Source organism: Vipera ursinii (genome assembly GCF_947247035.1).
Source record: "Vipera ursinii genome assembly, chromosome: 3".
NCBI classification, from domain to species: Eukaryota; Metazoa; Chordata; class Lepidosauria; order Squamata; family Viperidae; genus Vipera; species Vipera ursinii.
Genome location: NC_139516.1, coordinates 161,952,824 through 161,967,491, shown reverse-complemented (window position 1 = coordinate 161,967,491; position 14,668 = coordinate 161,952,824). Strand labels below are relative to the sequence as shown.

General features: G+C 34.2%; 1 protein-coding gene across 3 annotated transcripts in view; it reads left to right on the top strand.

Annotated features, from left to right (window-relative positions):
* VAPA (VAMP associated protein A) overlaps positions 1–13,215 on the top strand; it is a 32,644-nt gene extending 19,429 nt beyond the window's left edge. For 2 of the 3 annotated variants that reach the window (XM_083358754.1, XM_083358753.1), the window contains 6 exons: positions 180–332; positions 4,445–4,548; positions 5,538–5,618; positions 9,514–9,642; positions 11,552–11,728; positions 12,454–13,215. In XM_083358754.1, the coding sequence (XP_083214880.1) occupies positions 180–332; positions 4,445–4,548; positions 5,538–5,618; positions 9,514–9,642; positions 11,552–11,728; positions 12,454–12,609 (800 nt within the window). In that variant the 3' untranslated portion in view covers positions 12,610–13,215. The remainder of the gene's footprint in view (positions 1–179; positions 333–4,444; positions 4,549–5,537; positions 5,619–9,513; positions 9,643–11,551; positions 11,729–12,453) is intronic. The other variant, XM_083358755.1, reaches the window with a different exon arrangement.
* The last annotated feature ends 1,453 nt before the right edge of the window (positions 13,216–14,668 follow it).

Below are 14,668 nucleotides of genomic sequence, written 5' to 3'. Positions count from 1 at the left end.
TGCTAAGAAAGAAGTTCTGTTTTTGTGAAAACAGGTAGAAATGATAGCATATGCACTGAAAAGCAAATTGAAACACTTAAAAAACAACATACTAACTTCTAAGAATAGTCTGTTGATTTTTCATTTTGTTAAATGTTACAGAATTAATTCCTAAAAATAATCCTTGAAACTTTTTACAGGTCCTTTTACAGATGTAGTCACCACGAATCTTAAACTACGAAACCCATCAGACAGAAAAATATGCTTTAAAGTAAAAACTACAGCACCTCGTCGATACTGTGTGCGGCCAAATAGTGGAATTATTGACCCAGGAACTGCAGTAACTGTATCTGGTAAAAAAAATTTTTTTTCATTTTTTTGGGTTTTTTCATTCATAAAAGGTATTGAATATTTAGGAAGTGCATAATTAAAAGCTAATAAACAATATACTTATTGAATCCTTTAAAAATATCAGCTAAAACTAACCACATTATTGTTTGTTGACATTTATACTACTTATATTCTGCCTAATAGTTTGATTAAGAAAATAATCCTGAATTTTTGTTGAGAGGGTTAACTGGGATATTGGATATGGAGATCTTCTCTACTTTTTATCATATTTACTTGTTATAATGAGTTTTCCCCAAAATAACACGTTATGAATCAGAAGCACCATTTTAGATTCACCAAGAAAAATAGAAGTCATTGGGTTGAATGTTGAGAGGAACTGCTTGTCTGGTGCATTTATCCTAAACAAGTATCTCCTTCCCTTGATGCTTCTTTCCCCTTATCTATATCCATTTTTTTTTCCTACTTCTTGTTTCTCCTTTTTAGTACAGCTGCCCCTTTGTCTTATCTTCTATCTGTTTTTTCCCCTTTCCTCTGGAGGAAAGGAAAATCTGTGCTGAGAATACTATAGTTGACTGAGAGAATGCTTGGCATAGGCAGATAGGGGTTAATCGATTTCATAAAAGAAGCATCTTTACAATTATAATTTTATAGGATTTTTTAAAATTAAATAGTTATTAAATCAGTGGTGCGTGTGTGTGTGTGTGTGAGTAAGAGAGAAATTTTGCAGTCATCTAGGGTGTTTGTGGCAAGTATACATGCAGGTGCACATATGCCAACAAATAAAGCATACATTTATGTGGAATAGGAATTTTCATCTTTTACTGTTGATGTTTGACCCTAAAAGGCAAAAGCTACCCACCAGTTTGAGCTGGAATTGGCAGCCTTTAGGATAACAAGAAAGAGAAGCTGTGCATTGCCAAAACTTGTGATTGAATTTATAATTTCTTTATCTTATGTTCCTTTGGGGAGAGATGAGTTTAAATTAAGAACTGTCTTCCTGTCAGGCAAGTACATTATAATCCTGCTAGTGCTTTATCAACCTGTTCTCTACTGATCCACAAGGTGGTGCCACTAGCATTTTCTTAATCCTTGATTTAAGAGAATAGTTATTTTGTCTAAGGTAAAGGTAAAGGTAAAGATTCCCCTGCACATGCGTGCTAGTCGTTTCCGTTTCAAAGCCGAAGAGCCAGTGCTTGTCCAAGGACGTCTCCGTGGTCATGTGGCCGGCATGACTAGACGCCAAAGGCGCACGGAACGCTGTACTGTAATTTAATGCTTTTCTATTATAGCTGCCTTAATATTTTAGTTGTTAAAAATAGTTTTGCCTTTAGAGAATAATGAAGACATTTCATAATATAAGCATTAGTTGGTAAATATGTCACATTTTGTTTTTGTAGTACATTACATGTTTCCTCCCATTGATGATATTTTTTAGTTTTAGGTGGAAAAGATCTTTTTGTTCAGTATTCTAACATAAATCAGAAAATAAAACAGAAATATCAATTATATTTTAATTAAATAATTAGTTATAAATTATGGCAGATGTCCTTGAAGTTGTCATTGACAAAAATAAAACATACATCTTTGTCTATTTTCATTGAAATGTGTAAGGTAACTAGGTTAATTAATGTAAGCATGATAATAATGAGTGAATGTACTAAGCAGTTTTTTCCTCCTCTACCCTATCCACAATTTTTGTAGCTACTGAAAGCTTACAGGGGAAGTCTGTCAATCTGGTGAGGTCAGTTCTAGGCAGAGAAAATCTAATTCTATAAATCTCTAATTAGACAGTCAAAATTACATACAACTTAATCAAAATAAATATTTCATGTTCAGTGTATTAAAACTCTTCTACATAAAGGGTAGTTGTAACAGGATGATGTTATAGGTTCAAATGAATTTTGCTGACTGGAGCTGTCCCATATTTAATAGGATGGAGAGATGGAATTTTTTTTGTAGGTAAATAAATGGCAAAATTGTATCTTCAGTGTAGAGTGTGTGAGAGTAAGTAATAAGGGAGTAATTGTCCTAGGTGAGGGAGCATATTGAGATTTATTCTCATAGTTTTGCATTTGTAGTCCATATTTTAAATTTGATTGTGATGAGAGAGAAGAAGGTATAAAACATTACCTGGGTTGATTTTTCAATGATGTGTTTGCTTTCTTGGTGTTCATGGTATTTTCAGGAATCTTCTCCAATACCAAAGTTCAAAGGCATCACTACTGTTGCTACCCTTCTTAAAAGTCCAGCCTTCATTTCCATTTGGTTTCATAAGGAATATTATGGCTTGCATGATTCTGATTTTTGTAGGCATAGACATATCAAAACATTTGAATATCTTTTCCAAGACCTTCATGGCTACTCTACTAAATGCTAGTCTGAGGCTTATTTGTTCCTTGTTTTTGTTGCTTGTTCCTTTACTGTTGATGGGTGATCCTAAAAGGCAAAAAGCTTTCCCCCACCTCAGTATCTTCACTGTCAATTCTAAGAGTGGTTGTTGTACATGTTGTTAGTTTGGTCGTCTTCCTATTTAATTTTAGTTCCATTTTTTCCACTGTGCTTTTTGACTTTTAGTACTAGGGCTTGCTGATCCTTTGTATTTTCGGTGATCAGGGTATTGTAATCAATGTAGCATAGGTTATTGATGTTTCTTCCTCCAACTTTAAAGCAATGTTCTTCTTTCTTTACAGCTTCCTTAATATACGTATATGCAGCATATGCCCTGCCTTAAGTAATGTTGTACAGGGATGTCATGTAGCAGTACCTATTCTTTCACTGTTCTTTCCTTGTCATGAGTAGGAATTAAAACTTTAGCATTTAAACTAGTTTACTAGCCACTGGATTTTTTTTTAGAGGAAAACGCTAGTAATATTGAGGGCATAAATGGCTAGTGCCTTGCTAGGTGAATTCATCTAATAATTATTTCATTATATGGTTTTGTTGTATTGGGAGGCTCAGTTGGTCTTTATTTAATTGTAAGATAATTGTAAGTTAAAAGTTATAATATGATTTGTTCAGTTTTAGCTCAGTGGTATATGAACTAATATCAAGTAATAAACTTTGGTTTATCATAGAAGCTTTCAGATAAGCTAAAATAAACACTTTGGATTGTTTTTAATTGTTGCATCTGAACCAGGCATAATACTTTAAAAAGGTAAAGGTTCCCCCGCACATGCGTGCTAGTCGTTTCCGACTCTAGGGGCCGGTGCTCATCTCCGTTTCAAAGCCGAAGAGCCAGCGCTTGTCCGAGGACGTCTCCGTGGTCATGTGGCCGGCATGACTAGACGCCAAAGGCGCACGGAACGCTGTTACCTTCCCACCGGAGTGGTCCCTATTTATCTACTTGCATTTTTATGTGCTTTCGAACTGCTAGGTTGGCAGAAGCTGGGACGAGTAACAGGCGCTCACTCTTTCTGCAGGGCAAAATGTATTCTGTGTAGGCAAGTGTTTCTATGAGCTCTGTTTTTATCTGTTGAAGCTACCTGGCCTTCTGGGAGAAAGAGTATTTTGTTTTACTTGGCTTTCTAATTGTTAATGAGAAGAATAAGTGCACATTGTTGTATAAAGTAAATAAATTGGTTGAGAAGCAGTACAACTCAGGCCCTTCATAAAATGTGTACTAAAAAGCTGTATTCAGTGTGATACGTGCTGTGTTCTATTTATGTAATAAGATTCTTTTCTCCATCATCCGTACTTGCAGAATGATTAATACATTCTATCCTCAACAGAAAAAAATACAGCATTGTTTGGACTCTGATTTGAGAGCTACTGATCATCTTTAATGTATTTCAGAACATTGAATACAATATCTAACAAAAGAAATCCCTATTTCTTAATGGAACCAGTTTATTTGTCTGCTCTGAATTTATTTTTGTTTCAGATTAGAAATTATTAAATTAAAGAGGACAAATAATTGAAATAAAATTATTTTTCAAATTATAAAGTGCAGCTATGTAATTACGAGAAAATAAGGATCAGCTGATATATAACAAAAGAATTTCATTATTGAAATACATTAAAGTACACTATATTTTCTGTATTTACAATAAAATTAAAAGTTCATAAGAAAAAGTTTGCAGACTTTTATATAATACAAACTTTGTCTATTATGCAGTTATGTTACAGCCTTTTGATTATGATCCAAATGAGAAGAGTAAACATAAGTTTATGGTACAGACGATCTTTGCCCCTACAAACATTACAGATATGGAAGCAGTGGTACGTAAATATCTACAATTTCAGTTTTTAGTAAATGGACAGATATGAATTCCTTCTCAGCCTTTCTGAAATCAGCTTCCTTGGACTTCCTTTTGTCTCACATATCTCAAAGCTTTTCCAACTTCTCTGAATTTGTTTTAAAAAACAGCATCAGTATCTGAGAAAGATTTCTTAGAGACAAAGTAGTGGAACTGACATGGCTTCTGCTTGGGGGGGAATGGTAGTCTTTCTCACAGCAGCTTTAGTGTTTTCAGTATATTGTTTGAGGAGCTTCAGCAATTTTGAACCTATTAACATATCTGAATATTTGAGACAGTATCATGAGGAACACTACAAAATGGCTGATCAGTTCTGCTCTATAGAAAAATAAGAATTACAACAATTTAGACTTGTATTTTCTTCCTAATTTTACAGGTTGTAATCTACAATATTACAACTTTGCAGGATCCCCCTTGCTGAGAATGTGCCGGTCAATTTTTTTTCCTAATAAAAGAATTCATAAGTATATATTGTCCATTGTTTTAGAAATAACTTGTTTGGGCAGTTGAAAAACTTGTGTGGTAGCACATATAATCAAATATATATTTCTGCACATGTTACCTTCCCTCTTCTCAGTATAACATGAACATAAACATCTTTATTGGTTTCATTCAGTGTAGGTTCATTTTACAACTGAATTAGGAGATTGTTACATGCCTGACTAGATTTCAAACCATGGCTTCAGAAATACCTTACCCATATTCTAATTGTAGCTTTTTGGTTCAAATGTAAAAGAAAGCTATGACTATTGAAAACTATAAAAAATATTGATGCTTGATGAAAAATGATTTATATGTCACAAGGATTTAAGTCTATATTTCCTACTTAAAGACCAATTGCCTGTTAAGCCATGCTAGTTCTTGAAAATCAGTATACGAAGCAGAGTTTATACATTATGAAAATTTATTTGATGACATCTAGTAACATAATGTATTTCATTGTTGTCATAGTGGAAGGATGCAAAATCTGAGGAATTAATGGACTCCAAATTGAGATGTGTATTTGAAATGCCTAATGAAAATGATAAGCTGGTAAGTAAAATATATTCAAAAGTTTAAGTTCTGCCTAGATCTTTTGCATGTTGTTAAAAATAGAGATTATAATTAGTGCTTTAATAAAACCTCTAAAGCTTTCCAGTCTTCTTTCTAATGTAGAAACACTGTACTTTGTAAACTTTTAAGCAAGCTACTTTTATATTAACATGTGTTGTGAATTTAGTTATAGTAAAAATTGGCTTGGAATCAATAAAGCCATATATATCCTGTGTAATAAGTGAGTTTATAATTTATACATTTCAAAAGCAAATAAGAGAAATGGATATGCAGAAGAAGAAATGACTACTGGAAATGGAAAAAAGAAATTGGTTTTCATTTAGTCTTGAAAGAATGAAGGTTCTTGAAATTTGCACTCAGGGTAGTGAAAGGAAGTTTGTGAACTATCAGCAATTCTGAACTACCTTTATAGCTATCTGTAATTCTGAACTATTGTGTCCTATAGCATGATCAGGGCATCTAATTCCTGTAATAAAGAAAAAGATTCTGGTGAAACTAATAACATCCATTGTTATATCCTGCTTATTAGCACATTGATGTGCCATTCAGTATCTTCGATGGAAAATGTACATGATGTCTTATCTCAATTGGGTAAATTAGGTCAGGGACATATCAATGAGATGTGATCCTCCCCTATTTAAAAAAAAAACATACATGTGATTTGCCACACTGATATCTTCATAGCACAGGTTTTCTGGAAGTGAACTCTGTATCAATCAAAAGAAAACTTGATTTCAGAAAAAGGATTTGCTGATGTTCATGAGGTTGGAAAAGGCTACGGAATCATTGTCAAACCTCCCATCAGTTCAGAGGCAGATAATTCCCTTTTATTGATTTTACTTTGTGTGAGCTGATCAAAATCATTCAGTCGGGTGGCATACAAGTTTAAACACTAATATCCTACTCTACTACTACTAATAATAATGCTTGTTATTGTTAACAATTTTTGGAGTAGTAGGATTATGCTCATTCAGTCGGGTGGCATACAAGTTTAAACACTAATATCCTACTCTACTACTACTAATAATAATGCTTGTTATTGTTAACAATTTTTGGAGTAGTAGGATTATGCTCAAGGTATTTGGGGACTGCATGCCACAATAGTGGCCTCAGACTGTATACTTCTGTTTTAAAATATTCAGGAAATGTTAGACACATTGTTTACCCTAAATGGAAATTTACATTTTAATTTTTTTAACATTATTTTTACTAGTTTGTTCTATTTATAAGCAGTTTCTTTATTATTAAGCTTCATTCTATAAGAAAAGCGACAAAATAGGCATGCTCATACTTGTGAAGCAGTTCTCTCAGTTTAGTGTCAAAATATTGCTTTATAGAAAGTGGGAGAGAAGACATAATTGAGATTTAAATTTGAAATAAGAAGAAATTTCTGTATCTTGAAAAATATTAAACAGTAGAAGAGCCAGTCTCCTGGAGTGCTCCATCGCTGGAGGTTTTCAAGCAAAGATTGGATGGCCATTGGCCTGGGAAAGTCTAGGATGATATGGGCGGGAGATGGATTAGAAGAGCTCTAAAGTTCCTTTACATTTAGCTAATGCTAAAGAGCTGAAGAATAAGTGACTTGAATAGCTAATTTACTCTAGTTACAAATACAAGTAGACCTGAACTTCTGACTGGCCGCTTAGCAATGGGTTCGCTTAACGACTGCAGCATTTGCTTAATGCCACAAAAAAGAAGGTAAATTTACAAAGATTTACAACCGTCACAACATACAACCATAATGGAGAAGCTCCATTACAGTTGTATGTTGAGGACTAGCTGTAACAAGAAAATGGGAGTAATGTAAATTTCAATTTTTTCCCCTGATGGGACTTCTCTATATATTATACCTTACTGATTAAGGCGTACTGCTATTCAGATAGCCCTCAGCATATCGTTATTCATTGAACAAATGCTCAAAGTTATGATGGTGCTGAAAAAGGTGACTTGTATCTTGCACTTACAACCATTGCAGCATCTCTTGGTCTCGTGATCACAATTGGCAACTGGCATGTATTTAGGATAGTTGAAGCATTCTGGAGTCACAGGTTTGACATTTGGTCCTTCCCAGGGAGCTTCGGACAAGCCAAGACAATGGAAAAAGTAGGATTTGCTTAACTATTACAATGATTTGCTTAACCACCATGGCAAAGAGTTCAGAAAATTGGGCATGACTCAATTAACAACCGTATTGCTTAGCAAAGGAACTTCTGGTCCCAAATGTGATCATAAGTCAAGGACTACTGTCATAGAAATAAAGGCCACTTTCAGATTCCTCCTAGTATGCAGTTCAGTGTTTTCCAATATGTTTACATTTTTATCTCAAGTAAAGTTCCGTACGGAATACAAGAAGAAAATATTTCCAAGTAAAATTTAATAATATATTTTATAATGGTTTCTTGAAAGTTGAAATTTTTTAAGAATATGCCAGCATGTCAAGTAAAACATGGTATACATGGTGTAATGCTTAGATAACAGCCACTTGTTCAATGACCATTCAACTATAAGAGTGTTGAATGAGCGGTACTTATAACTGGTCTTCAAGGAGTCCTTGCATGTCCTGCCTCCCTTGACACTAGCCACTCCCAATCTGGTTGTCATTGTGCTGGGCTGCTGCAGCTGCTTGCGCACCCTCCTGCCCCGAGCAGGACCCACCTCATGCCCAATTTCATTTGTACTGATTTGCAGCAGCCACTTAGCTGCCTTCCAGGCTGTTTGCAAGCTGTCTGGGCCTCATGACTTTCAGCCAGTGTCCCCGTTTATTTCGCTTCTGGAAGTCAGCAGGAAGTCACAAGTTAATGACCCACGATCCTCATTTAATGATGGTAGTAGAGACTGCCACAGTCGGCCACACTAAGTGATGCAAATACACGATGTTGGGTTTTATAACTGCATTGTTTAATGATGGAAATTTTGGGTCCAATTACTGTTGTTAACCCAGGACTACCTGTATTTTATTTTGATTATAGTTATGTGAAGATTAACATTCACATAATATATATGCTAGCCTTTGTGAAAAAATTCTCAATATTTGGTGGAATGCATGTTGTTAATAGCTATGGAATAATGTCTCACTCCTGAAGTGTAATTAGACTTAGTGTATTTTTGACAAGGAACAATGACAATTCTGATATAGTTCATAGATTTCATTTTGGTGTAAAGCAAAATATTCAGGCAGAAAGGTTTCAGTCCAGTTTTCATAGCTGTGATATTTACCATACCAGATAAATTAGTTGTTTATATGTATGTTGAATGTTCATTCAGTCTGATAAGTAACACATCAGACTATGCGATGCCACATTCAGAGAAAAAGCTGTTCAAGCAAAAAAAAAGAGGCTTTTTAAAAATAAAAATCAACCCAAATTAGGGTGCTTATGTTTATAATCATAAAAATTAATCCTTGTGCAAGATTCTTAGAGCTGCAAATAGCCAGAAAGGAGTTTGCTATCTTTGCTATTTAAGTTTGTGGCAGCCTACTTTTAAGTTATTTGTACATAACATTTGTACAAACAACTGTTTCTTGCTCCAAAATTATAAAAAATTGACCTGGATTGAATTTCTAGTTCTGTCTATACCGGTAGTATGCATTATGACTAAATTATATTATCTTCTAGGGTTTAAACCTGCAAAAATGCATTTAAGATTTTAGTTTTAGTCTATAAAACTCAAGTGTCTAAAGACAACTTTTATTTTTGTTTGTTCCAGTGCTTTATAGGCTATTGCTTAACTGCTTGTACATAACATTTATGTTTTTCTAAGTAGCAGAATTGGGGTTCCAGGCCCTAACCCTTTAGCCGTTGATTTAGTCATTCCTTTAAGTCTTGCAGTGAGAGATCTCCTGAGTGCTGAGGGTATGTCTTACCTGCCATCTCAGGTTTTATTTTCATCAAGATCTGTGTACATAACTCCAGCCAACAGAAACTTTCTTCAGGAGCCTGCAAATAATAGACAGAAGATTGACATGATGGAACCAGGCAGTGAGGTCAAACACAAGATGGATCAGGTTTGTTTGAGGGAGCTGAAAGCTTCAAGATTTTTCCAGTTCTAAAGTGGTTCATTGCAGCTAGCTAAGAAAAATATCAAAAGAGGCTCAAAGTGAAGGATGTTCAGTTCAGTCAAAATGAAAACCGTGCTACATGATTAAGCTTATTTTCTATTGTGTACATTTTTGTTCAAAATTTGCATCATTTTTATTCCTGTGAAATTTGGACTGCTGCAAATTTCTAGGATTGAGATGCATAGGAAGGCGAGAAAATGAAATACATCACTTGGAAGAGGCAAAATTGATAATTAAGAATTAGGATAGAACCAGTGGGGATCCTTTCTACAAGCCGTCTTCAGCAACTGGAATCAAGCCAAATGGTGTTGGACTAGTTTGGAGGATACTTATCTGGTAAATAAACAGTGATAGGAACAAGGTTTATACAAGTTCATACAACCCCTTTGCTCTTTGTTTTGTGGTGAAATTAAATAAACTCAGAATTCTTCAGTTAACACTTTTGAGTTAGTAGGAAGTAGGTCACAGTTGCTTTGGAAATGGCAGGATTTAAAATGATCATTGTTTATTTCAAATCCATTAATTCAGAGGTTCCCTCTTAGTTCATGGTGCCCTTTGTGTCTCAGTAATTTTTTCACTCCTAGGCTAGCAGTTTGTGCAATGTCTGACAGATGTGTCAAGTATTGTAGGGTTTCCTTCAGAAATCTAAAATACCTTGCAGTGTTCCTATGAGTTCACTATGATGCCCCATTTGGGAACTATGATATTAAGCATTATTTCTTGCTGAAACAAGAACTTGTAGTTAATAGAAGATTTTTCAATTTGTTCTGTCATTTAGCATGAAGGAGCAGAATACAACAAAAGATTATTAAGTAAAGTATGATCATTTGAATCTGGTAGTCAGCTTGGTTCATGTGTAAAACCAAGCCATGGCGTGTTAATGAGAACAGATACTTTTATTCATTTACAAACTATGTATTTTACTAGGCATAGTTAGGTAGATTTGCTGTTGTTACTTAAAAAACAGGCATGTCAAGAATATTGATTAAATCAAAGGAATATTGCATGTTTTATCTATCTATATCGATAGATAGATAGATAGATAGATAGATAGATAGATAGATAGATAGATAGATAGATAGATAAGCTTAATTTTGTGATCCTGAAATTTCATGATTGGATTTTCTCCTCCCCACTGCAGCATGTCTGTGTCTGCTCATAAGGCTTAGGGACTACCACAATAGGGGTGGAACAGTGGGGAAGAGAAATAACTCCGTCCACGTTCCTTCAGTAGGAATTGGTAACTGCTGTTAGAAAAATGCAAACATTGTTTATATTGCATCTGTTGTGACAAAAATCTGCTTAAAATAATTTCTTGATTGGTGTTGCAGATTGGCCTCTTTGTATGTATATGGCACTTTCTGTGTACGTTTAACCATGCCACTGATGCTTTGATTTAAATGATATGTAATTTATAAATATCCCTCTTCTGTCTCTCTTTTCCAGTTTCAAGAGCTACGTTCGTCCAAATGTCAATGTTGACTATGACTAGCTTTAAATTTTAGTTGGTGAAGTGTAGTTAGAAAATAATAGAAAGAGTGTGGAAGCTTTGAAACATTCATGGTCTCCTAATCTCTTCAGGAATGGTGTCTCAACTGAGAAGTTTCTATCCATTTTATCCTTGGACATGAATATGTTAATTCTTTAGAGACTTATCTTAGAATGAGTTGCAGCGTAAATCTATAAGTCTATCGTGCCAGTTTATTTTTTATTAGTTACTTAAAAATACTTCTTTCAAAACTAAATTCTGCTTCTTGAACCCCTTTCATATTTATTGCCTTGGAAATTATCTGCGTTTTTTTAAAGTAATGTGTCATTAACATTGAAAAACATCTGTTTTTTTTAATGTTTCCAGAATGAAATAGAAACAAGTAAATCTGCTCCAATACTGAACACAACAAAACAAGATGGTCCGGTGCCAAAATCACATAGTATTTCACTTAATGACACTGAAACAAGGAAGCTAGTGGAAGAATGCAAAAGACTTCAGGCAGATGTTGTGAAACTATCAGAGGAAAATAGACATCTGAGAGTAAGTTTGCAGATATATAATAAGTTCAAGAGTAAAATTGGACTTTACAGATTTATTCATGAAATATAGTTTTAAAAATTGCTTATACTGAGCTGTTTATAATAGTTTTTCTACGCTGGAAGGATAGAATACTAATCCAGTAAATAATGATGGTAAAATACCTGTTTTAAGAATTAAGGTAGCTAGATTTACTAAAATGATAAATTAATCAGATACACACGCCTAATATTTAAAGATATTAGGCTGTGCTTTCATTAATCAAGACAGATAAAAATGTGTTTTAAATGTGAATCAGGTTATTTTAGTAGTTTAGTAGTCTCTGACGTACAAATGAATTTAGGCTTCACTTCTTGAACTTTCTAAAAAACAGGGTTGGTGTTCTTAAATGTATAGAAGTTTCTCTGTGCCACCATTTGTAATCCTAAAGCTGAAATAAGTAGCAATGTTTCCAGCAAATCACTGTTCTCAATTATTTTAAATGTTTAATCATATTATCATAGTAATCATATAGATGGGAAAATTTCTTAGGTCCTATTTTCTATTTAGGATTAATATTTTATGCCCCCTTTATGTTAAGTGTCCCTCTTTAAAGGCAGAATGCATGAATAAATAAAGTCTATGGTAGCATTGAAATACTTCTGTGAAATGCATCCTGGTTATATTCAGGCCGAAGGTGGTCTTGTGATTTTCCCCTCTGTTGATTAATTTCCTCCATGTATTTTCAGGATGAAGGCTTGAGGCTGAGAAAGGTGGCACACTCAGATAAACCTGGACCATCAGGCTTGGCCCTCCGAGATAATGGCTCCAACACTCTTCCTTCACTCCTTGTTGTAATTGCAGCCATTTTCATTGGATTCTTTTTAGGGAAATTCATCTTGTAGAAAGGGAGAGAGAAGAGAGAGAGAGAGAAGCATGCAGAATGCTGCTTCCTTTTTTTTGGCCAGAAAAAAAAACACCTACCATTTCATTGGTAGTATGGCCAAAGTGACCATTTTTGTGTACAGCATCATACAGGCTTTGCCTCTAATGATCTTGCACGGTTAGACAACACGATAAAAAGACAAACTGTTCGGCTGCTGGACAAATTGTATATTAATTCATTAATAGCAGGTGTCAGTTGCACATTCAGTCATTTATGAAAACTCATAAATAAAGAATTGTTCTTTCTTTTTGTGGTTTTAATAAGAGTTAAAATTGTTCAAAGTCTTGTAAATGTTATTTTAATAATCCTTTTCAAATTTTATCTGTTATTGCCTCTTGGAAAGAATGATTATTAGAATGCTAATTCGCTTGTTCAGGAAAATAGTGAGGCATTCTGTGGGGAAATGTTCCTCTTAGTGTATACATTTTTTCCCCCTTCACCTTACTTTGCTGATATCATGGCAGAATTTCTTACCCTTGTGAGGTGGTTGTGGAAGAAAAATAATCATCTTGACAGCCCTGTCCCATGGTATTTAACAAACAAAATAATAAAACTGTTAACAGACTTTCTGATGGGTAGCTTGTTTCTGTGAATTGTTCTTTTAGAAAGATTTTACAACGTGCTATACACAGCCTTCTTGTCACAGATTTATATTGTTCACTAGTTGTGGCTTAGCCTGGTGCCAATGAAGCTTCAGAAGAAATGTAGCAGTTTCCATATTGTGCAGCAGCAGCTGTAAAATTACCTGGCTTTTTAGGAAAAGATCAGAATTTGATTTGTTTTGGGACATGGGACACATAACTTTTAAATTTACTTTTTAGAAATAGTATTTTGGGTTTTCAGATACTTCTGTTGTATCACTGATGTTCCTTTAAATTTATGGAATCAATTATATCTTGATTTTACATCCAGATTTATTAGGCCAAGTGTCCACAGAAGAACATTCCCTATAATGTTTCCAAATAACCCAAAGCTAATACTGATTGAGAAAATGCCAATCATTTAATTTTGTGAAGAAATTAAGCTTTGTTCAGCAAATAACTTCGCCCAGCTGCCTTTTAGCTATGCATATCTTAATCCTATAAAATTCATTTTATTTGGTCTGAACATTTTTTTCTGCACTTAATCTTGTGATTTGTTTAATTTCTGATCTTCACGTCATTAAACAGATGATTTTGAAAGCACAATACAGCTGTTCAACATAATCCATCATAAGAAAGTATTTGAAATTGATATTTTGGAAGGCTTGTAAGCAGAATTTTGTATGTCCTTGCATATGATGAAGCAGTGCTATGTAGATTTTACGTAGCTGAGAACTGTTCTAGGAAAAATATAAATCATCTTGGTTGCCTTTGATTTTTAATGGTTTTTTTAATGGAAGAGCTACTTATGTCACGTACCATCACAATTCGCTGTGATAAACTTTTATAAACATCTTGCAATTTACAAAGAAGATGATGAACAAATTACTTGCCTGATGTTTCACTTAAAAGCATGCAAATACAGTTACTCTTCATGTTTTCTGGTATCTGCATTCTGACTGTGGTGACTTGGAAGAAGCGTGCTCATATCCAGTTCTCACTTAATTGGTTCTAAAATCAGTAGTACTGTTCATACTCTATTGTATAACTGGTACATCAGGAGAGAACATTTATTCCTTGAAGGAAGTTGATCACTGGAAGAGATTACAAGGAAGATTTATGTACAGGCTATAAGTTCTAGATACATTTTGATATTTCTGTGAAAGAAAGCTTCAAAGATATATATGTTCGCTGTTAAAGTAAACTAAAGCTACAAGGGTTTGCACTGGCTAAATACTTTAGAATTTATTACAGATAGCCAGAACTGTGGTGAAACATAGTATGGGGAAGTACTCTAACCTTTGCAGATCTCTTGCTAATAAAATAAAGACGACAATAACAAAAGCATTCCACAGTCTATAATCTGATGATCATAAATTAGAATTAAGGTCCTAGCTGGGCCACTTAGTAAGGCAAGGCTTTCAAAGACAAATATTA